Here is a 16,479-nt window from a genome sequence, read left to right on the forward strand (position 1 = left end):
ATCCTAACTCCCAAACATGATACCGTGTTTCTCTGAAAATAAGACTGGGTCTTATATTATTTTTTTGCTCCAAAAGACGCATTAGGGCTTATGTTCAGGGGATGTCATCTTGAAAAATCATGCTAGGGCTTATTTTTCGGTGAGGTGTTATTTTCAGGGAAACACGGTAGTGTTGGGAGATGGGGTCTTCCAGAGGTGCTTAGGCTCTGCCCTCGTGAATGGAATTAGTGCCTTTTTAAAGAAGGCTCCAGAGAGGCTCCCTTGCACCTTCTACCACGTGAGGACACAGCAAGAGGTGTTGGCTATGAACTAGAAAAAGGGCCTCACAGTCATGCAAACCTGCTGGCTTCTTGATCTTGGACTTTGCAGCCTCCAGAACTGGGAGAAGTTTATCTTGTTTATAAGCCACCCAGCCTGTGATATTTTGTTATAGCAGTTCAAACAGACTAAGACTGTAAGCTATGTTTATGACCACTTTTATTGTGTGAACTATCAAATTACACATTTATTCAGTCTTGAAAACCACTGTACGGGAAGAATATAGTAGAGTATAGTGAAAGACATCTAAATTCTTCAGGGAGGTTCAACCATTCTAAATAACACTCAAAGTAATTCAGCAGACTTGGGTTCCATCCTTCGCAATTTCAGACCCTATGGTACCTGTAGTATAGCTATCCTCAACTGATGGCCAGCAAGATCTTGGAGGAGGGGCTATTTTGGGGAAGGCCAAAACTGTCAGGAGATAACAGGGTGTTCTGCTTATTATTCCTGCATAACAAACCACCCCAATGTTTAGTGGCTTAAAACACCCATTTAAATAATGCCTATGAGACCCTGTTGATAAAGAATTTGGACAGGGCACTGTGGGAATGACTGGTCTTTGTTCCACAATGTTTGGGTCCTCAGCTGGGAAGATTGAACAGCTACACTTAATGGGGCTGGAATGGGGCTCTGAAGGCTCTTTGTACTTGTATATCTAGTGCCTGGGCTGGGATGACTGAAAGTCTAGGAATGCTGACTTGAGCACCTACCTGAAGCCCCTCCGTATGTAGCTTGGCCCTCCCCAGCATGGTGACCTCCATGTAATCAGATGTCTAGGATGGCTTAGAACTCCAAGCACAAGAGATCCAGTGAACAAAACTAAAGCTGTATTACATCTTCTGACCTGTCCTCAGAGGTCACATTACCTCACTTATGAAGTACTCTATTGGTTGAAGCAGTCAAAAGTCCGTCAACTCAAGGGGAAGGGACATAGATCCCTTCTCTTAATGAGAAGGTGATGAAGTAGAAGAGCACGTGGGATGGAAGCAATTGTGGTAGCTATCTTTAAAAATATAATCTGCCACGTAGGGAATGAATTTTGGAACCAAACTAAATTCAAGGGAGCAAGGCAGAAACAGCAATGGTTTGCCTTGGGCTTACCTTCAAACATCACAGTCCATCATTTCTGCAATACCCTTTTGGTAACAGAGGTCACATTACTAGCACTATTCAATGTGTAATGGGGCTACCCAGGCACTTTCATCCCAAATGGCAAAAATCATTGGGGTCCATTCTGGAGGCTGGTTAACAAACACATTGACCTCTGGCCTATAGGAGTGAGTAATAACTATGTGAATCTCTAGATTTTGAAGACAGAAAGCTGCCATTTTTGGGAAAATATATTTCTTAGCTATTACTGGCATCAATGACTACTTTGCCTACCAGTCAGTGCTTGCCAGGCTGTCTGGCTCTGTAGCCAATTATGAACTCTACTTGAAAAGTGAGATTGTGCCATGCTATAGAGCTAGGTGTGTTCTGTCTCTTACCTTAGGATTGTTGTGATAAATAATGTATATACCTAATAGTCTTCAAAACAGTGCTATTTTGTAAGCTATTATTGTACATGACTTCTATAGAATCCACATTTCCTGTTTCCTGAGGAGGGAAGTAATAGAGTGACAAATTAGAATGAACACATAGGAGGTCTGACAATTAAGTGCGAGAACTTGTTGCATTGATGTTGCTAAACTTTTTTGATATCGGAGGGATTATTCATTATGAATTTGTACCAACTGGACAGTTAACCGACTTTACTATTTGGAAGTGCTGAAAAGGCTGTGTGAAAAAGTTAGATGACCTGAACTTTTCGCCAACAATTCATGGCTCTTGCATCACGACAATGCACCAGCTCACACGGCACTGTCTGTGAGGGAGTTTTGAGCCAGTAAACAAACAACTGTATCGGAACACCCTTCCCACTCACCTGATCTGGCCCCAATGACTTCTTTCTTTGCCTGAAGATAAAGGAAATATTGAAAGGAAGACATTTTGATGACATTCAGGACATCAAGGGTAATATGATGACAGCTCTCCATTCCAAAAAGAGTTCCAAAATTGCTTTGAAGAGTGGACTAGCTGCTGGCGTTGGTGCATAGCTTCCCAAGGGGAGTACTTCGAAGGTGACCATAGTGATATTCAGCAATGAGGTATGCAGCACTTTTTCTAGGAGGAGTTCGTGAACTTAATTGTCTGCCTCCTATGTTCACTTGTTTTTTGCTTTCAGTGTCATTCTATCCCGTCAACAGAACACTCATGCAACCCACAACTTTGTATCTTTTTTTTTCAACTCCGTATTACCTACCTCCTGCATGCCACTTCATCGCATTGATCTTTAGAGTGACATCTTTTTAAAGGTTTAGTAAGATATATTTGAATACAGTAAAATTTACTATTCTTAGTTATAGATCAAAGAGTTTTGATGGATGTATGCATTTGTGTAATGACGACAATCAAGATAAAGAACATTTCCATTAATCCAAAAACTTCCCTTGTGCTCCTTGGCAGTCAATCCCCTCCCCCAACTCCAGCCCTTGGTAAGCATCAATCTGACTTCTATCCCTATAGTTTTGCCTTTTGAGAATGTCCTATAAATGGAGTCATTCAGTATGTAGCTGTTTGTGTCTGGCATCTTTCATTTAGCATATGCTTTTGAGATTCATCCATGCTGTTGCATGTCCCAGTAATTTAGTCTGTATTTCAGTAGTTTGTTCTTTTTTATAACTGAATAATTTTCCATTGTATGGATGTATCACAGTTTATCTATTCAGCAGCTGCTAGACATATTTAAATTATTTCCAGTTTGGGGTTACTATGAATAAAGCTACCCTACACAGTTGCATGTAGGTCTTTATATGAACGTGTGTTTTCATTTCTTTTGGGTAAATACCTAGGAGTGGGATGGTTGGATTGCTGGATTGTATGGTAAATTTATGTTTAATTCTCTAAGAAACTGCCAAAATGTTTTCCAAAGTGGTTGTACAATTTTTCATTCCCACTAGCAATGTATAATAAGTGCTAATTTTTTTAGACCTGGATTTTATTTTATTTTATTTATTTATTTATTTATTTATTTTTTAATTGGGGAAGGGGAACAGGACTTTATTGGGGAACAGTATGTATTTCCAGGACTTTTATTGGGGAACAGTGTGGTTTTTTCAAGGCCCATCAGCTCCAAGTCAAGTTGTCCTTTCAATCTTAGTTGTGGAGGGCGTAGCTGAGCTCCAAATCCAGTTGCCGTTTTCTTTTTTTTTTTTTCCAATCTAGCTGGGTGGGGGGAGGGGGGCGGCGCTCAGCCCACCATCCCTTGCAAGAGTCGAACTGGCAACCTTGCTGTTGAGAGCATGTGCTCTTAACCAGCTGAGCCATCCAGCCACCCGGAAGCTCAGCGGCAGCTCGTTCTCTTCACTCGAGTTGTTGTGGAGGGCACAACTCACTGGCACATGTGGGAATCGAACCAGCAAGTCTGTTGCTCAGAGCTCGCACTCTAACCAACTGAGCCATCTGGCCGCCCCCTAATTTATTTTTAATTGTAGTTGACATGAGCTCTAATTTTAATGCAGTCTTCTTTGCAACCTAAGTGAATTTCTCCATTGACCCTTCCCTACCTTTCCGCAGAAAGCTTGCCATGTTGGTTATAATGGTACTTTGTACTTAAAAGGTAAAACTTATTTACTGAAGTATAGCATACATACAGAAGTGGGCATTCATCACACATATCTGACTTGATGAATTTTCACAAAGTAAACACACCTAGACGATCACCACCCAGATCAAGTAAGGCTGCTACGAGCTTCCTACAAGTCTACCTCATGGGCCCATTCCTAGTCATCCCCTTTCCACCCCGGAACTAACTACATGCTGTTCTGACTTTTAATAATCTAGATTAATTTGGCTGGGTTTGAACCTAATAAAAAAAGGGATCATACAGGATATACTCATTTTTGTCTGGCTTCCTTTGCTGTACGTTATATTTGGATGAGATCACCCACATCATTCACATAGCAGCAGGCCATTTAATTTTATGCTCTATAGTACTACAATTTATCCATTCTGCTGATGGACAGTTGTTTCCAGTTGGAACTAGTAAAAAAAGAAATCCTGCTCTGGCCTTCTTCGTGCCTCAGACTGGAAACAATTTGAATGTCCATCCATAAGAAAGTGAATAATCAAATTGATAAAATACTATTTAGCAATAAAAAGGATCAAACCACTGATATATGCAGCATCATGGATAAATCTCAAAAAACATCCTTAATTCAAACAAGCCAAACACTAAAGGATACATAAAATATGATTTCATCACTCTGAAGTCCAAGAATAGTCAAAACTAATCTGTAGTGATGAAAATCAGAAAGTGATTTCTGTGGATAAGTGGAATTAATTAGAAAGAGCATAGTTCGAGGAAACTTGCTGGGGTGATGATGAAAATGTTCTATATCCTGGTTTGGGTGGTAGTAACCTGGGTATGTACAAGTGTCAAACAAAATTCATTGACTTGAGGGGTGGCCGGATGGTTCAGTTGGTTAGAGCACCGGCTCTTAACAACAGGGTTGCGGGTTCAATTCCCACATGGGCCAGGGAGCTGCGCTCTCCACAACTAGATTGAAGACAACGACTTGGAACTGATGGGCTCTGGAAAAACACACTGTTCCCCAATATTCCCCAATAAAAAGTAAAAAAAAAATTCATTGACTTGAACACTTCCTATCTATACATTCTATTGTATGTCAATTATGACTCAATAAAAATTAATACAGAAAAATGCCATTTAGTCCTAAAAAATGCTATTATGAACATTCCTATATTTGGTTTTCGGAACACATATGTGTGCATATCTGTTGATTATATAGTTAGGACTAGAATTGTTGAGTCATAGAATACGTGTGAATCACAGCTCTGTAGCTTCATATCTGTATCACATTGAGCAAGTATCCAGAACCTCTACAGAACACAAGTTTCCTTATCTGTTACCAAGGAATTAATCTCACCTTTATGGTGCAAACCATGAAAACTGTTTTTGTCAATTAACAAAAGGACATAATGCTGAGAAACTTTATTCTCTAAAACCACAGATTTTCAGAAAATGTGCTAATTGAAATATCAATAAGAATTGAATATTCCACTCGACTGGAGAATCTGAGTTACTCTGACACAGAGAAACAGCCTCAGTTTTCCAACCCAGATGCAAACCTTCAGATAAGGGCTTTCCAGGTACAACATTCCACGTTAATCTTCATGTTGTAGTTTCCAAGGAAACAGGATTTTGAGTCCTCTTATCAGCTCAGGCCTGATGAGAATCCCTTTACACATAGCCTGGTGTGCTTTGAGGCTATATCAAAACACCACATCTTTTCTCCAAATCCTAGAATAACTATCTCTTTCTGTGCTTGGCGGGATGCCCCATGATTCCTCTGGTGTGCAGTCTGCCTTGCAGCATTAAGTTAATAAACCTAACTTTGTCAGACCACAGGTGGTCTTTATCACATGGGCTTTATCTTGGGGATTACTGATAAATGTTTGTACAATTTGTTCACATTGCCTGGATAGGCATTTAAGAAATGGTAGTTATTTTTAATTATTCATCTATAAATCCGGTAAATGTTCATTTGACATCTAGTATTTGCAAGGTACAAATGTATTGCTATGAGAGATAGCATAAGGCACAGCCATCTTTTAAAATTAAAGTGGTTTAAAATTAAAACCACTTTTAATTTTAGGTGGAGAAAGAAAACAACAATAACCAATGTCTTCAGTTGCTAGGAGAAAAATACCTTTACTGAACTTCACTTTGCATAGAGTGAAATGTAAATGAAAACATTCTCAAGACTATTTTAGAGGTGAAAAAAAAGTACAATTTACATAATTTGCTGTAAGATTTGACATAAAACTATGGATTCTGAGAAATGGTAGGGTTTTAACCAGAATGAGAGCCCCCAAATGTCATCTGCCTCTTTTTATAGAGGAAAGAAAAATGCTCTTATAAATGCTCCAACGAAAAATAGAGATCGACTGGCTTATAAAAGCTCTAAAGCTGAAAGCAGGCTCATTCAACCATTTGGGGTCCCCTCCCACACAGGCAAGCAGCTTCCTCTCTTTACCATTCCCCAGAGATTACAAAGCAGGCTGGGCTGGGGTGGAGAACACAAGAAACAAACCTTGCCAGTTCCCCTTCACTTCTCCCTGTCTTGATCTCCCAAACTCATGTCTTTCCATTTACCATAAGCTCACAAAATGCAGTCTTCTGTGGGAACACTGAGGTCATATGCTCCAAATTACTTAAGGAAATTATTTTAAAAATTCGAGGGTCTAGTTCTCCAAGAAATCCTGGTTTGGGATATAAATGAAAACGTTATTTGGGAGGGATTTAGATGGAGAATGAATTTTGGAATATGAGAATGGGTTTTAGGAAAGTAGGGAGATGATGATGCAGTTAGCTTAGTGTTTGGGTTTTGCAGTCAGAAAAGCAAACTAACCTCTGTGGGCTTAATTTTTTCAATTGTAAAAGGAAAAATAATAACGCTTCCTTTGGTCAGTTACTTTATTTCAACATTTAAAAAATCGATTGTTCATTATCTATTCTGAAGGCAAAAATATAGTTAGGACATGGTCCCCTTGCTGTGAAAGAGCTTATGAACAATTGAATTGCAGTGAGGATTCACACATAGTACGTGATAAATCTTCTTATTATTTTATTGTTTGATTAGAAGAGGGGTGGAGGGAGAAATGAAAGTGGTTTGTAAATCGTAAAAGTGCTCCGCTACTAACAAAGCGGTAGGTAAACGAAGTACAGTGAGGAATTTCAGAAATTTGGTTACGGATCTGAGTTTCAACGTTATCATATACTCCCATATTTGGGCCTGAATTCTCAGAATAGAACAGAATAGGATGTTAAGGCTGAGATCATCTGGTACAATTTTATGCTAATCGAAAATTCTTGCCTCCTGTCACCGAGTCCTGGCGAGAAACAACACAGCCACCCCAGCTCCACCAATCCCAGCTTCAACGGTGTGACGTCATCGCCCCGCCCCGCATTCCCAAGGCCCAGGGCGTCCAGTCTCTAAGCTACCGTCTCTGGTCCCAGCGGCAGCGGCGCATGCGCACTGTGGGGCAGGGCGGGGAGGACGCGTGCGCGCTGCGTGGGGGCGGTGCTAGTGCGCACGCAGCCTCGGCCCCGTCCCTGCCCTTTTTCTTCCCGGTTTCTCCGTCACTCTGCGGTCCGGTTTGGTAGCTGCTTCCGGTAGGACCCCGGTGCAGGGCGAGTCGGTCTCAGCTGTTCGTCATGTCCTACGGTCCCTTAGACATGTACCGGAACCCGGGGCCCTCGGGCCCCCAGCGCCGGGACTTCAGCAGCATCATCCAGACTTGCAGCGGCAACATCCAGCGGATCAGCCAAGCCAGTGAGCCTGGGGACGGAGCTGGGGGGCGGGGGCCGTCCTGGGGACAGGCCTGGATGAGGCTGCCGGGACGCGGAGCCCGGCTGGGGCTGCGGCCAAGGCCACACCTGAGGCCTTCTCAGCCTTTCCAGTCTGGAGGCGGCGAGCTGCCATCCCGGAGTCTGTCAGGGCCGGGCTCCCCCGAGGGTTCCGAGCCCCGGCTGGAAGCTCGAGTCTCGTCTTAGGAGTTATGCCCTCACGGTGTTGGGGCATAAGAGCAGTGCTGACAGCCCCAGGTGGGTGGGGGTATGTGTGTCACCCCGAGAGCAGTCAGTAAGTTGACTTGGCGCAGTGGTCAGCCGAGTATTTCCTGTCATCTGCCTCCTCCCACCCCCGGCCCCACCTCTCTTTCCTCTTTGGCCAGTTTGCATCGGGAGTTGTTTACTGTTTGAGACTTTAGGTTTACATTCTGCTCAGTTTCTGGCTCCTTGGAAATCAGCAGCTTTCAATTAAGGGAAGTGGAGCATGGATGTGTTTGGATGACTTAATACACAGTTCTTCCTTTAATGAATTTGGAAATCAGATACAGTGATTTGTATTTGAGGAGTAAGATGACTTCTGTTTTAATAAAGAGAATTCACCGAAAACATTTCAATTTACATTATTTTGTCTCTTGTAACAAAATATCTGCATATATTTTTGGTTTTCAAGCTGATGGAGCTTTTGTTTTCCTTTCCTATTTAGCTGCTCTTGAACACATGTGATACAGAGAAGCTCAGGGACTTGGCCACAATCACATAGCAAGTAAGACGTAGTAGAGCTGGTGGTGGATTTCAGGATGTCATTGCTTGTCTTAAAATTCTGTCCCCACCAGTAGGGTCTGAGTGAGACTGGCTGAGTGAGTCAAATACAGGCTGTTTCTTTTGCCTGGAAATCAGCTCAGAGCCTTATCAGCAGGAGGTCAGCAGCAGCTTTACTTGGAAAAAACGGTCACCATCGTTCATGTTGTTTATTGTTGTGTTTTTGTGTACTTGGCTGTACTTTGTGACTAGGTAGACCTAGTTGGTCTTGAATTACAATTACGTTCTATATTTTAAAAAACAATCTTATCACTTTGCTTTTAAATTTAAATACTCTTATATGATGTAGAATTTGAGCAGCCGGAAGTTTCTGATGGGAGGGGATTGAGACTGGGTGATTTGAAAGTGGAAAGAAGAATATGTGGCCTGTTAAATCCAGAAATTAAAAAAAATAATATGACTACTGGTTAGAAAATACAATACTTTGTGTTCCAGTTATTTTCGTGTGTGTGAGGGAGCTATAATATATGTTAGATCAGAAAATTGAAGTTCAAGGCTAGAAGTTCTTTTGAGGCTAAATCTTATTTTAATGTCTATTTGTGAAATCATTCTACATATATTTGAGTATCAGGCTATGTAGTAAGTAGTATTGAAACTGCATGGATTGTTTCAAAAGGGTTTCTGTGGAGTACATAATAACTGAAATATAAAGTTAAAAGGGAGCAATGCTATAGAAGAGATATAAACAACATGTAGGTATTCGGGGGAGATAGAGATCATTTTCAGTTGGGAAGGGTCAAGGAAGGCATTATGGCATTTGAGCTAGGGCTGGAAAGATGCTGGGAAGGATTTGAATTTTTGAGGGTAAAGAACAGAAGAGCATTCCAGGAAGGAATAAAACGAACAAGGCCTGGTAGTGGGAAAGCATCGGGTATTATACAAAAGTAGAGTGATTTAATTTGGCTACAGTGGTGGACTTCAGAAAGTAATGGAAGAAGATAGGGTTAGAAAGGTAAGTTGGGGCCCAAACAGGATGGACTTTAAGTGCTAAACTAAAGGGGTTTGGATTTAATTCTTTAGGAATGTGTAAATTGAATTGGGAGAGAGACACTATAATCAGAGACACCAGTGAGGGACTGTGAAAATAAAAAGGAAGGAAAGGATTGGAGAGGTTTCTTTGTTGATAGAATTGATAAAATGTAACTGTTAAGTGGGCATTGGGCTCAAGGGATCATTGGAGTCAAGTGAGTTGACTTGGTGCAGTGGTCAGAGGAGTATTTCCTGTCATCTGTCTCCCCCGCCCCTTTGGCCAGTTTGCATCGGGTGTTGTTACATAATGTTAAGAACATTAATGTGGGTCCATACTGTGTGCCAGGCAGCATGAAAAATTATTTGCATGCATTACCTGACTTAATTTTCTAACAACCTTGCAAAGTAATTACCAATATTATTTCCATTGTGTAGGTTAGGAAACAGACTGAGAAAGGTTAAGTACTTACCCTGCTAACAAATGGCAATACCTGAATTTGAAACCACATCTCTTATGATCAGCAATTAACCTTTTTATAATTTTTAATGAGTATTACACATTTGTAGCAGTTACAAGTGTGTTGTTTTTTTTACTCTCCGTAGGAAACTATGAGGAATACCTGAGGCCGTCAAACTTTGTCCTCTTGTGGTGTGTCTGCCTCCCCTGTTTGATTGTTAGTTCTTCTGAAGCATGGGACATGACTTAACTCATCTTTATATTTCTAGTACTTATGTCAGTCCAAACATATGATAGATTTATTCATTCACTGTTCAGCAAATATTCTTTGAGCACCTGCTATGCACTGGTGGAGAAACAAGACAAAGAACAAGACAGACAAAATCCCTTCCCTGATCGTGTGTGTCTGTGTGTGTGTGTGTATATATATGCACACATGCAAATACTATGTAGTAAATCAGTACTATGAAGAAATAAAATAGGGCAAAGAGATAGAGAGACGAGAGAGAGGGTGGGTGTGCTCTTTTAGATAAGTTGGCCAAGGAAGGCCTCGCTGAGGAGGTGACATTTGAGGAGACACTGAATGACGGGAGGGAGAGAGCCAGGTGAGTAGCCGGGGGACGGCGTTCTAGGCAGAGGGACTAGCAGGAGCAAAGACCTTGGTGTGTTCTAAGAATGGCAAGAAGGCTAGTGTGGCTGGAGTGCAGTTAGAGAAACGGAGCACAGGAAGAAAATAGGTCTGGGAGGTAGTCAGGGATCATATCATAGAGGGGCGTGATGCTTAATAAATTGTATTGAGTAGATTTGAAGGAATGAGGTTTTTCTACCACCTTGGAACACTTCCTGCCTCATTCTCCTTGAACGGTGTGGTACCTACCACATCTTACTGACCCTAGGCAGTGTTGGAATTCTTCCTTTGGGATTGTTTGGTGAGGAACTGGGGATTTGAAATTGGTAGGGTGACACTGCTTCTACCCAGTCAGCACGATGAGGCGAGTGCCTGTTGCCCAGACCTCTCCAAGACGTGGCCGGCATAAAGTACACAGTCGGAATGTGAGCGCAGACATATATCCACATCCTTCCAGCCCGGCCAGGACCTGTACCCACTGAGAATTTAGAGAATAGCTATTCTTTTTCCCTAACTGTTCAGCCACGTACGTGGGTTTGGAATTGCTGAGCATATCTGGCTGAAATACAGCAGGTCATTGTGTGGGTTGACAGGTACAGCTAAGGTTGACTGCCCGGTTATAAAGGTTTGTTATCAGTAGGTGTGAGGTACAGAGGAAAAGTACTTGACTCTGCCTGTTGTGGAACGAAGGGTCTGGGCAGGTATTCCCGAGGCAAATAAAGGAAAAAACTGAATAGCCTCTAAGTGATCTCTGAAAAGATTAAAGAACAGCATTTCTGTTCCTTCATGTTGCTAATTTATTGATATTGTTTTGTTTACCAAAAAATGAAAAAGCAGTGGAACTTTTAAAAACTGATTATCCTGAAATTCTGTGGGTTGTGCTTTCAAAGTTATTTTCATACTTGCCCCTTGCTTTTTATTTCGTTACCACCCTCTTGAAGTCTTCATGATCTCAACATCTGTATTCCAACAGCATACTCTCAAGTGTCTCTGTTCCCATTGTAGTTCAGCTATCAGCAGTACGTCTGCAACCCTGTTTTTATTATACCACTCACCTCCTCAAGAGCCTCCAGGGGCTCTGTATCGTCTGCTGCATCAAATCTTAACATTCCACCTTGCTTTTATCCTCTCTGTCATCTTAACGCAAATTAACCGTATTTTCTACTTCACCCTCTGCTGTGTAGGCAGGCCATCTTTCTTAACATCCCTAAACGCTGAGTTTTGCCCCAAGTTTTTGCTCATTCTGGTCCTCCTTTCTTTAGTATCTTTCCCTACGTCCCTAGCGCTCCAAATTGTACAAACCCTTTGAGCTGTCCTTAAATCCTGCCACTTGTAACTAAGCCTTCCTTTGCTTTTGACAGAGGAAGTCCAAAGCGGCATGGGCTTTAGGATCAGTGGATCTGGGACTGAGTCCCCGCTCCTCTCTGTACTGTTAACCTTGGCAGGTCATTTCCCTGTCTGCCCGTTACCCCATTTGTAAACTGAGTAGTATTGTTACTGTGGGATGTTTGGACGTGCCTCGTGTCGTGTCTGGTGCACAGTAGACATTCAGTAAATGGTGATACTATTGGTTGGGTCCCCTGCCCCGCTGTAGTTTAGTAGTTAGGTGAGCAGGCCTGGGAGTCCGACTGCCTGGGTTTGAAGCCTAGATCTGCTTCTGACTAGCTGTGTAACAGATCGCTTTACCGCTCTATTTCTCAATTTTCTTGTCTATAAAATGGAGTTACTAATAATACCTACTTCATAGGGTTGTGAAGATTAAATGAGGTAATTTATGTAACATGCTGAAACAGTGCCATAGTGTGTAGGAAATGTTAGCTATCATTTTGGATCTTTTTTCTTTGACTTTGCAAGCAATTTCCTTTCACAGTTTAGCACTTACTTATATTCTGTATTCTTTAATTCATGTATGCTTTTTGACCTTGTCATTGCAATTAGAGAGATCACTATTAATTTTGTGGGGATAGAGAGACCGTGCATTGTACATTTCTCTTTAGTTAGCCACAGGTGCCTGGCACAGCAATGGATATGTAGTTGGCATTCAATATGTACTTAACTGATTTTATCATTGCTAAGTACATTTTTCTTGGTCTCGAGTTTGATAATAATAGCTATCCTTAATTGAGTTCTTTTACCTGCCAGACACTGTTCTCAATTTAGCTTCATACTATCTCATTTCATCCTCACAACAACCACATGAAGGTTTGCTTGTGATTCTCATTTTTTAGGTGAGGAAACTGAGGCACAGAGGAGTGGAGCCTTTTGCTCAAGATAACAACTCTGGGAAGTGGTGGAACCAGGAACAACACATAGACAGTTGTAATTCAGAGTCTATGTTCTTCACCATTACACATTCTGGCACTGGTATAGTAAATGGAGGATTATACCTTTGATATTTAGTACTCACAAGTTCAGTTTAGTTTGGAGCTTTACTATTGTAATATAGTGGCTACTTGTAAAAAGTCAGGTCTTTTTCATTGTAGCTATATAAAAACAATGTAAACCTAATGTTCAGAGTAAGACAGGAAATGACTTGTCGTAATCACCACATAGGCTATCATTTTCTCATTTGGTGTAAATAATGTTTTTTTCGTTGAGTTTATGTTTTAAATACTGAATTAGAGCATTAGTCTTTTAAATGGAGAGAAATTTTTTCCCGCGTGTGATGGCAGTTGCTTTCGACTTGACTAGACTTGGATTTGGATTGAGGTTCATTTGGAGATTCAGATTCTGCTTTAAGCTGACATCAGCTGAAAGCACATGAAAAGTGTGTTCAATTTAATTTAGAGTAGTCCCTAGTGTGGATGTTAGCTGTAATGTACAATAAATTGATTTCCTTTGTAGTCTTTAAAAGTTTTAGCCAGGACATGCTTTTAAAAGTGAAAGATCAGTGATAGGAGAAATTGAGGCCTAGTTTTCAAAATCACAAAATTGCTGATGGAGCTGAAGGACTGTCTTTACATTTGACCTCGCATCTGATTTCCAGGATTATGTAACATTTCACAGAAAAGACCCAATTATTTTCATCTAAAATGTTGTAACAAATTAACCTAAAGTAAAATTTTTTTATTTGTTAGAATGATTAGAAAAGAGTTTTCTTATGAACCGAGTTGACCAGAAAAACCCTTTTAGATTCAATCCATTTTGATGAAAGTCTTTCCAAAGAGTATCACTTTTCTTTTTGACATTTTAGGTCCTCTCAAGTGAAAATAAGTGTATATGTAAACATTCTATTTATTTTTTGTGCTTTAAGTTTATTAAGGGATACACTTAGATGTAAAATAAATGGGTCAGTGAGACACTGTTTTTGAATAAATCCCTGATATTGGTGGTTATGGAGGGCACTCTGCAAAAAATTCTGCTTCTTTACCTTCCGGTCAACTAAGACACTACTGTCCTTATAATTTGAAATTTGGGGTATCTGATACCTGAGTATCAGATTCTTGCTGGAAACTTTTAGGAAAATATCTTAATATTCAGGAATTTAGAAAAGAGTTGATGGAGGCTTAGATTAATTCTGGTGCTTAGTTGGCAAATGATCCTATAAAGTTCCCACACTTCCCCAACTCCAACAAACATGCAAATTCAAGTAATCTCAAAAAAAAAAAGTCTATATGAAAAAAGTTCTCAGCTGAGAATACAAAGAACAGCTGATTTTTAATTGATTTTCGCCCCATATCCTATAAAATCCCCATTGCTCTCTAGAGTATTTAATAAGTTTTAATAGATGATTAATAACTTGATACTTTGACATAGTTTCTAAGGCGAGTACTGTACTTTATAAAGACAGTCAATAAAATGAGATCTGTTTCCTTGAACATTTGTAAGATCTTCCTGTATGTGTCATTGTATCTTCAACCAGCTATTTTCTAGAGGGTGTGTGTGTGTGTGTGTGTGTGTGTGTGTCTGGTTATGCAAATACAAAAATGAGTAGAATGTGGTCCCTGCTCTCCAGAGGCCTATAGTTAGTCCAGTTCCATTTGTACATAGGTGGAGTCTCTCCAAGCTGATCTCTGGCTTGGGAAAACATTCTTTGGTTACATAGTATCATTCTGGGACTACAGCTTCTTTGTTATTATTGAATTTTAACATTGAGTAGTGGTGGGCGTACTTAGAGATCATATAGTCCTCACAGAGTTTTAAAGATTTAATGAGAAAAACAAACCCATCCTCACATATAGTAAGTACTATGACAAATAGTACTCAATATATGGTGGTTAAACCTGAATATCATGTACAATTGTTGAAAAGAGACCCAGCAACATGAAATGACTTGTGTGGTGCCACACATCCAGTTAGTGGTCAGGTCTGGTTTCGAGTTCAGCGCTCAGTATTGCTAGCTCTTGTTCATCCATATCTTCTGCCTTAAAGAAAGTGTCATGATATAAAAGGGAGGCTAACTCAGTCAGTAATTACTTACATACCCATGAGTGCCTGGCACGCGGCTGGACTCTGGTGACATAGGAATATTCTCAAAGGTGGGGGGGGGTTGAGGAAGGAAGCAGGTTAGAGCCAAGACATCAGCCTATCTACAGCAGAGAGCTATTAAGTTAGGGAGGTATCAGATAGGCAGGGTGGGGCTAAGTGGAACACTGAAATTAAGGCCTGCCCTGTGTCACCACATTCTATTTCCTTTTAGCGTCAGCCTTTTGAGACAACATAATGTGTCACAAAGAATACAGTCATTGAAATTAGCCCTGGGTTTGAGTTCTGGTTATGATGACACTCTGCTCAAAACCCATCAGTGGCTTCCCATTTCATTAAAACCCAAAGTCCTTGCACTAGTTTACAAGGCCACATACCGCCTGGCTCCCCTCTAGCTCTTTGGCCACTTCTCAGCTCACCAGTCTACTCGCCCTGGCTTCCTGTTTCTTCCTCTGTCACACCAAGTGCTCTTGCCTTGGGGACTTTGTACTTAATACTCTCTCTGCTAGAAAGCTTCTCCCCCAGATATTTGCATGGCTGGATCTGTCACTTCCTCTAAGATCTTTGCTCATTGTCACCTTGTGAGAAGTCTTCTCTGACCGCCCTGTATAAACTAGTACCCTCTCCCCACTCCCTGTCCTTCCAGCCCTTACCTGAATTTATTTTTCTTTGTAGTACTTACCAATACCTGATATATGCTATTATCTATCTCTTCCTTAAAATGTAAGCTTCTTGAGAGCAAATGTCTCCTAGAGCGTAGAAGACGGTAGTATAGGTACTATGAATGAATGAATGAATGAATGAGTTCTGTAACTCTTGTGGACCCCAAGAAGAAAGAATCATTTGATATGAACCCAGAGAAGGAATTTTTCTGCTGAAATAAACTCCCCATGGTCAACTGAGGGCCCAATTTTATGAATAATAGTCTAGTGGCCATTTGCTGACGGGCTTCTCAGCCCTTGGCATGCTGGGAAGAACTTCAGACCGAACTCTGGGCTTCCTGCACTGTGCCCCCTTGTTTACGCTGACTTGAGTCAACCACTGCAGGGAACCCATGGTTTCGTCTTTCTACCAATGGACTGAGACCTGCCGGGTCTAATCAGAACTAGGAAAATAATATCCTCATTTGCATCTATACTGACCAATCAGAACTGCATGATTTAGACCAATCAGAACTGTACAATTTTGCAAACCTTGTTTACATGAAAGGGGCCAACATGGGAACTGCGGGCAGGAAAATTCTCTGTAAAACGTGACATCTCCTTTGTCTTGTGGGAGAACAATTTAGCTTGCTACCTGAATTTGTGTCTCCTGGAATGCAGCTCTTTTTGCTCAAATAAATGCTTTTATGTCTTATCACAGTCTAAAATTAATTTTGGGCAACACTCTCATGAGCCTCAGTGTGCCCATCTGTAACAGTGGGATAGTAATGCTTATTTAAAGGCT

The 16,479-nt window shown here is 41.0% G+C and overlaps 1 protein-coding gene across 1 annotated transcript in view; it reads left to right on the forward strand.

Moving 5' to 3' along the window:
* The first annotated feature begins 7,530 nt into the window (after positions 1–7,530).
* The window catches only part of STX12 (syntaxin 12), a 33,081-nt gene continuing 24,132 nt past the window's right edge, over positions 7,531–16,479 (forward strand). The window contains exon 1 of the mRNA XM_033113702.1: positions 7,531–7,718. Within this exon, the coding sequence (XP_032969593.1) occupies positions 7,601–7,718 (118 nt within the window). The 5' untranslated portion in view covers positions 7,531–7,600. The remainder of the gene's footprint in view (positions 7,719–16,479) is intronic.

The sequence above is a fragment of the Rhinolophus ferrumequinum genome, chromosome 9 (genome assembly GCF_004115265.2).
Source record: "Rhinolophus ferrumequinum isolate MPI-CBG mRhiFer1 chromosome 9, mRhiFer1_v1.p, whole genome shotgun sequence".
NCBI classification, from domain to species: domain Eukaryota; kingdom Metazoa; phylum Chordata; class Mammalia; order Chiroptera; family Rhinolophidae; genus Rhinolophus; species Rhinolophus ferrumequinum.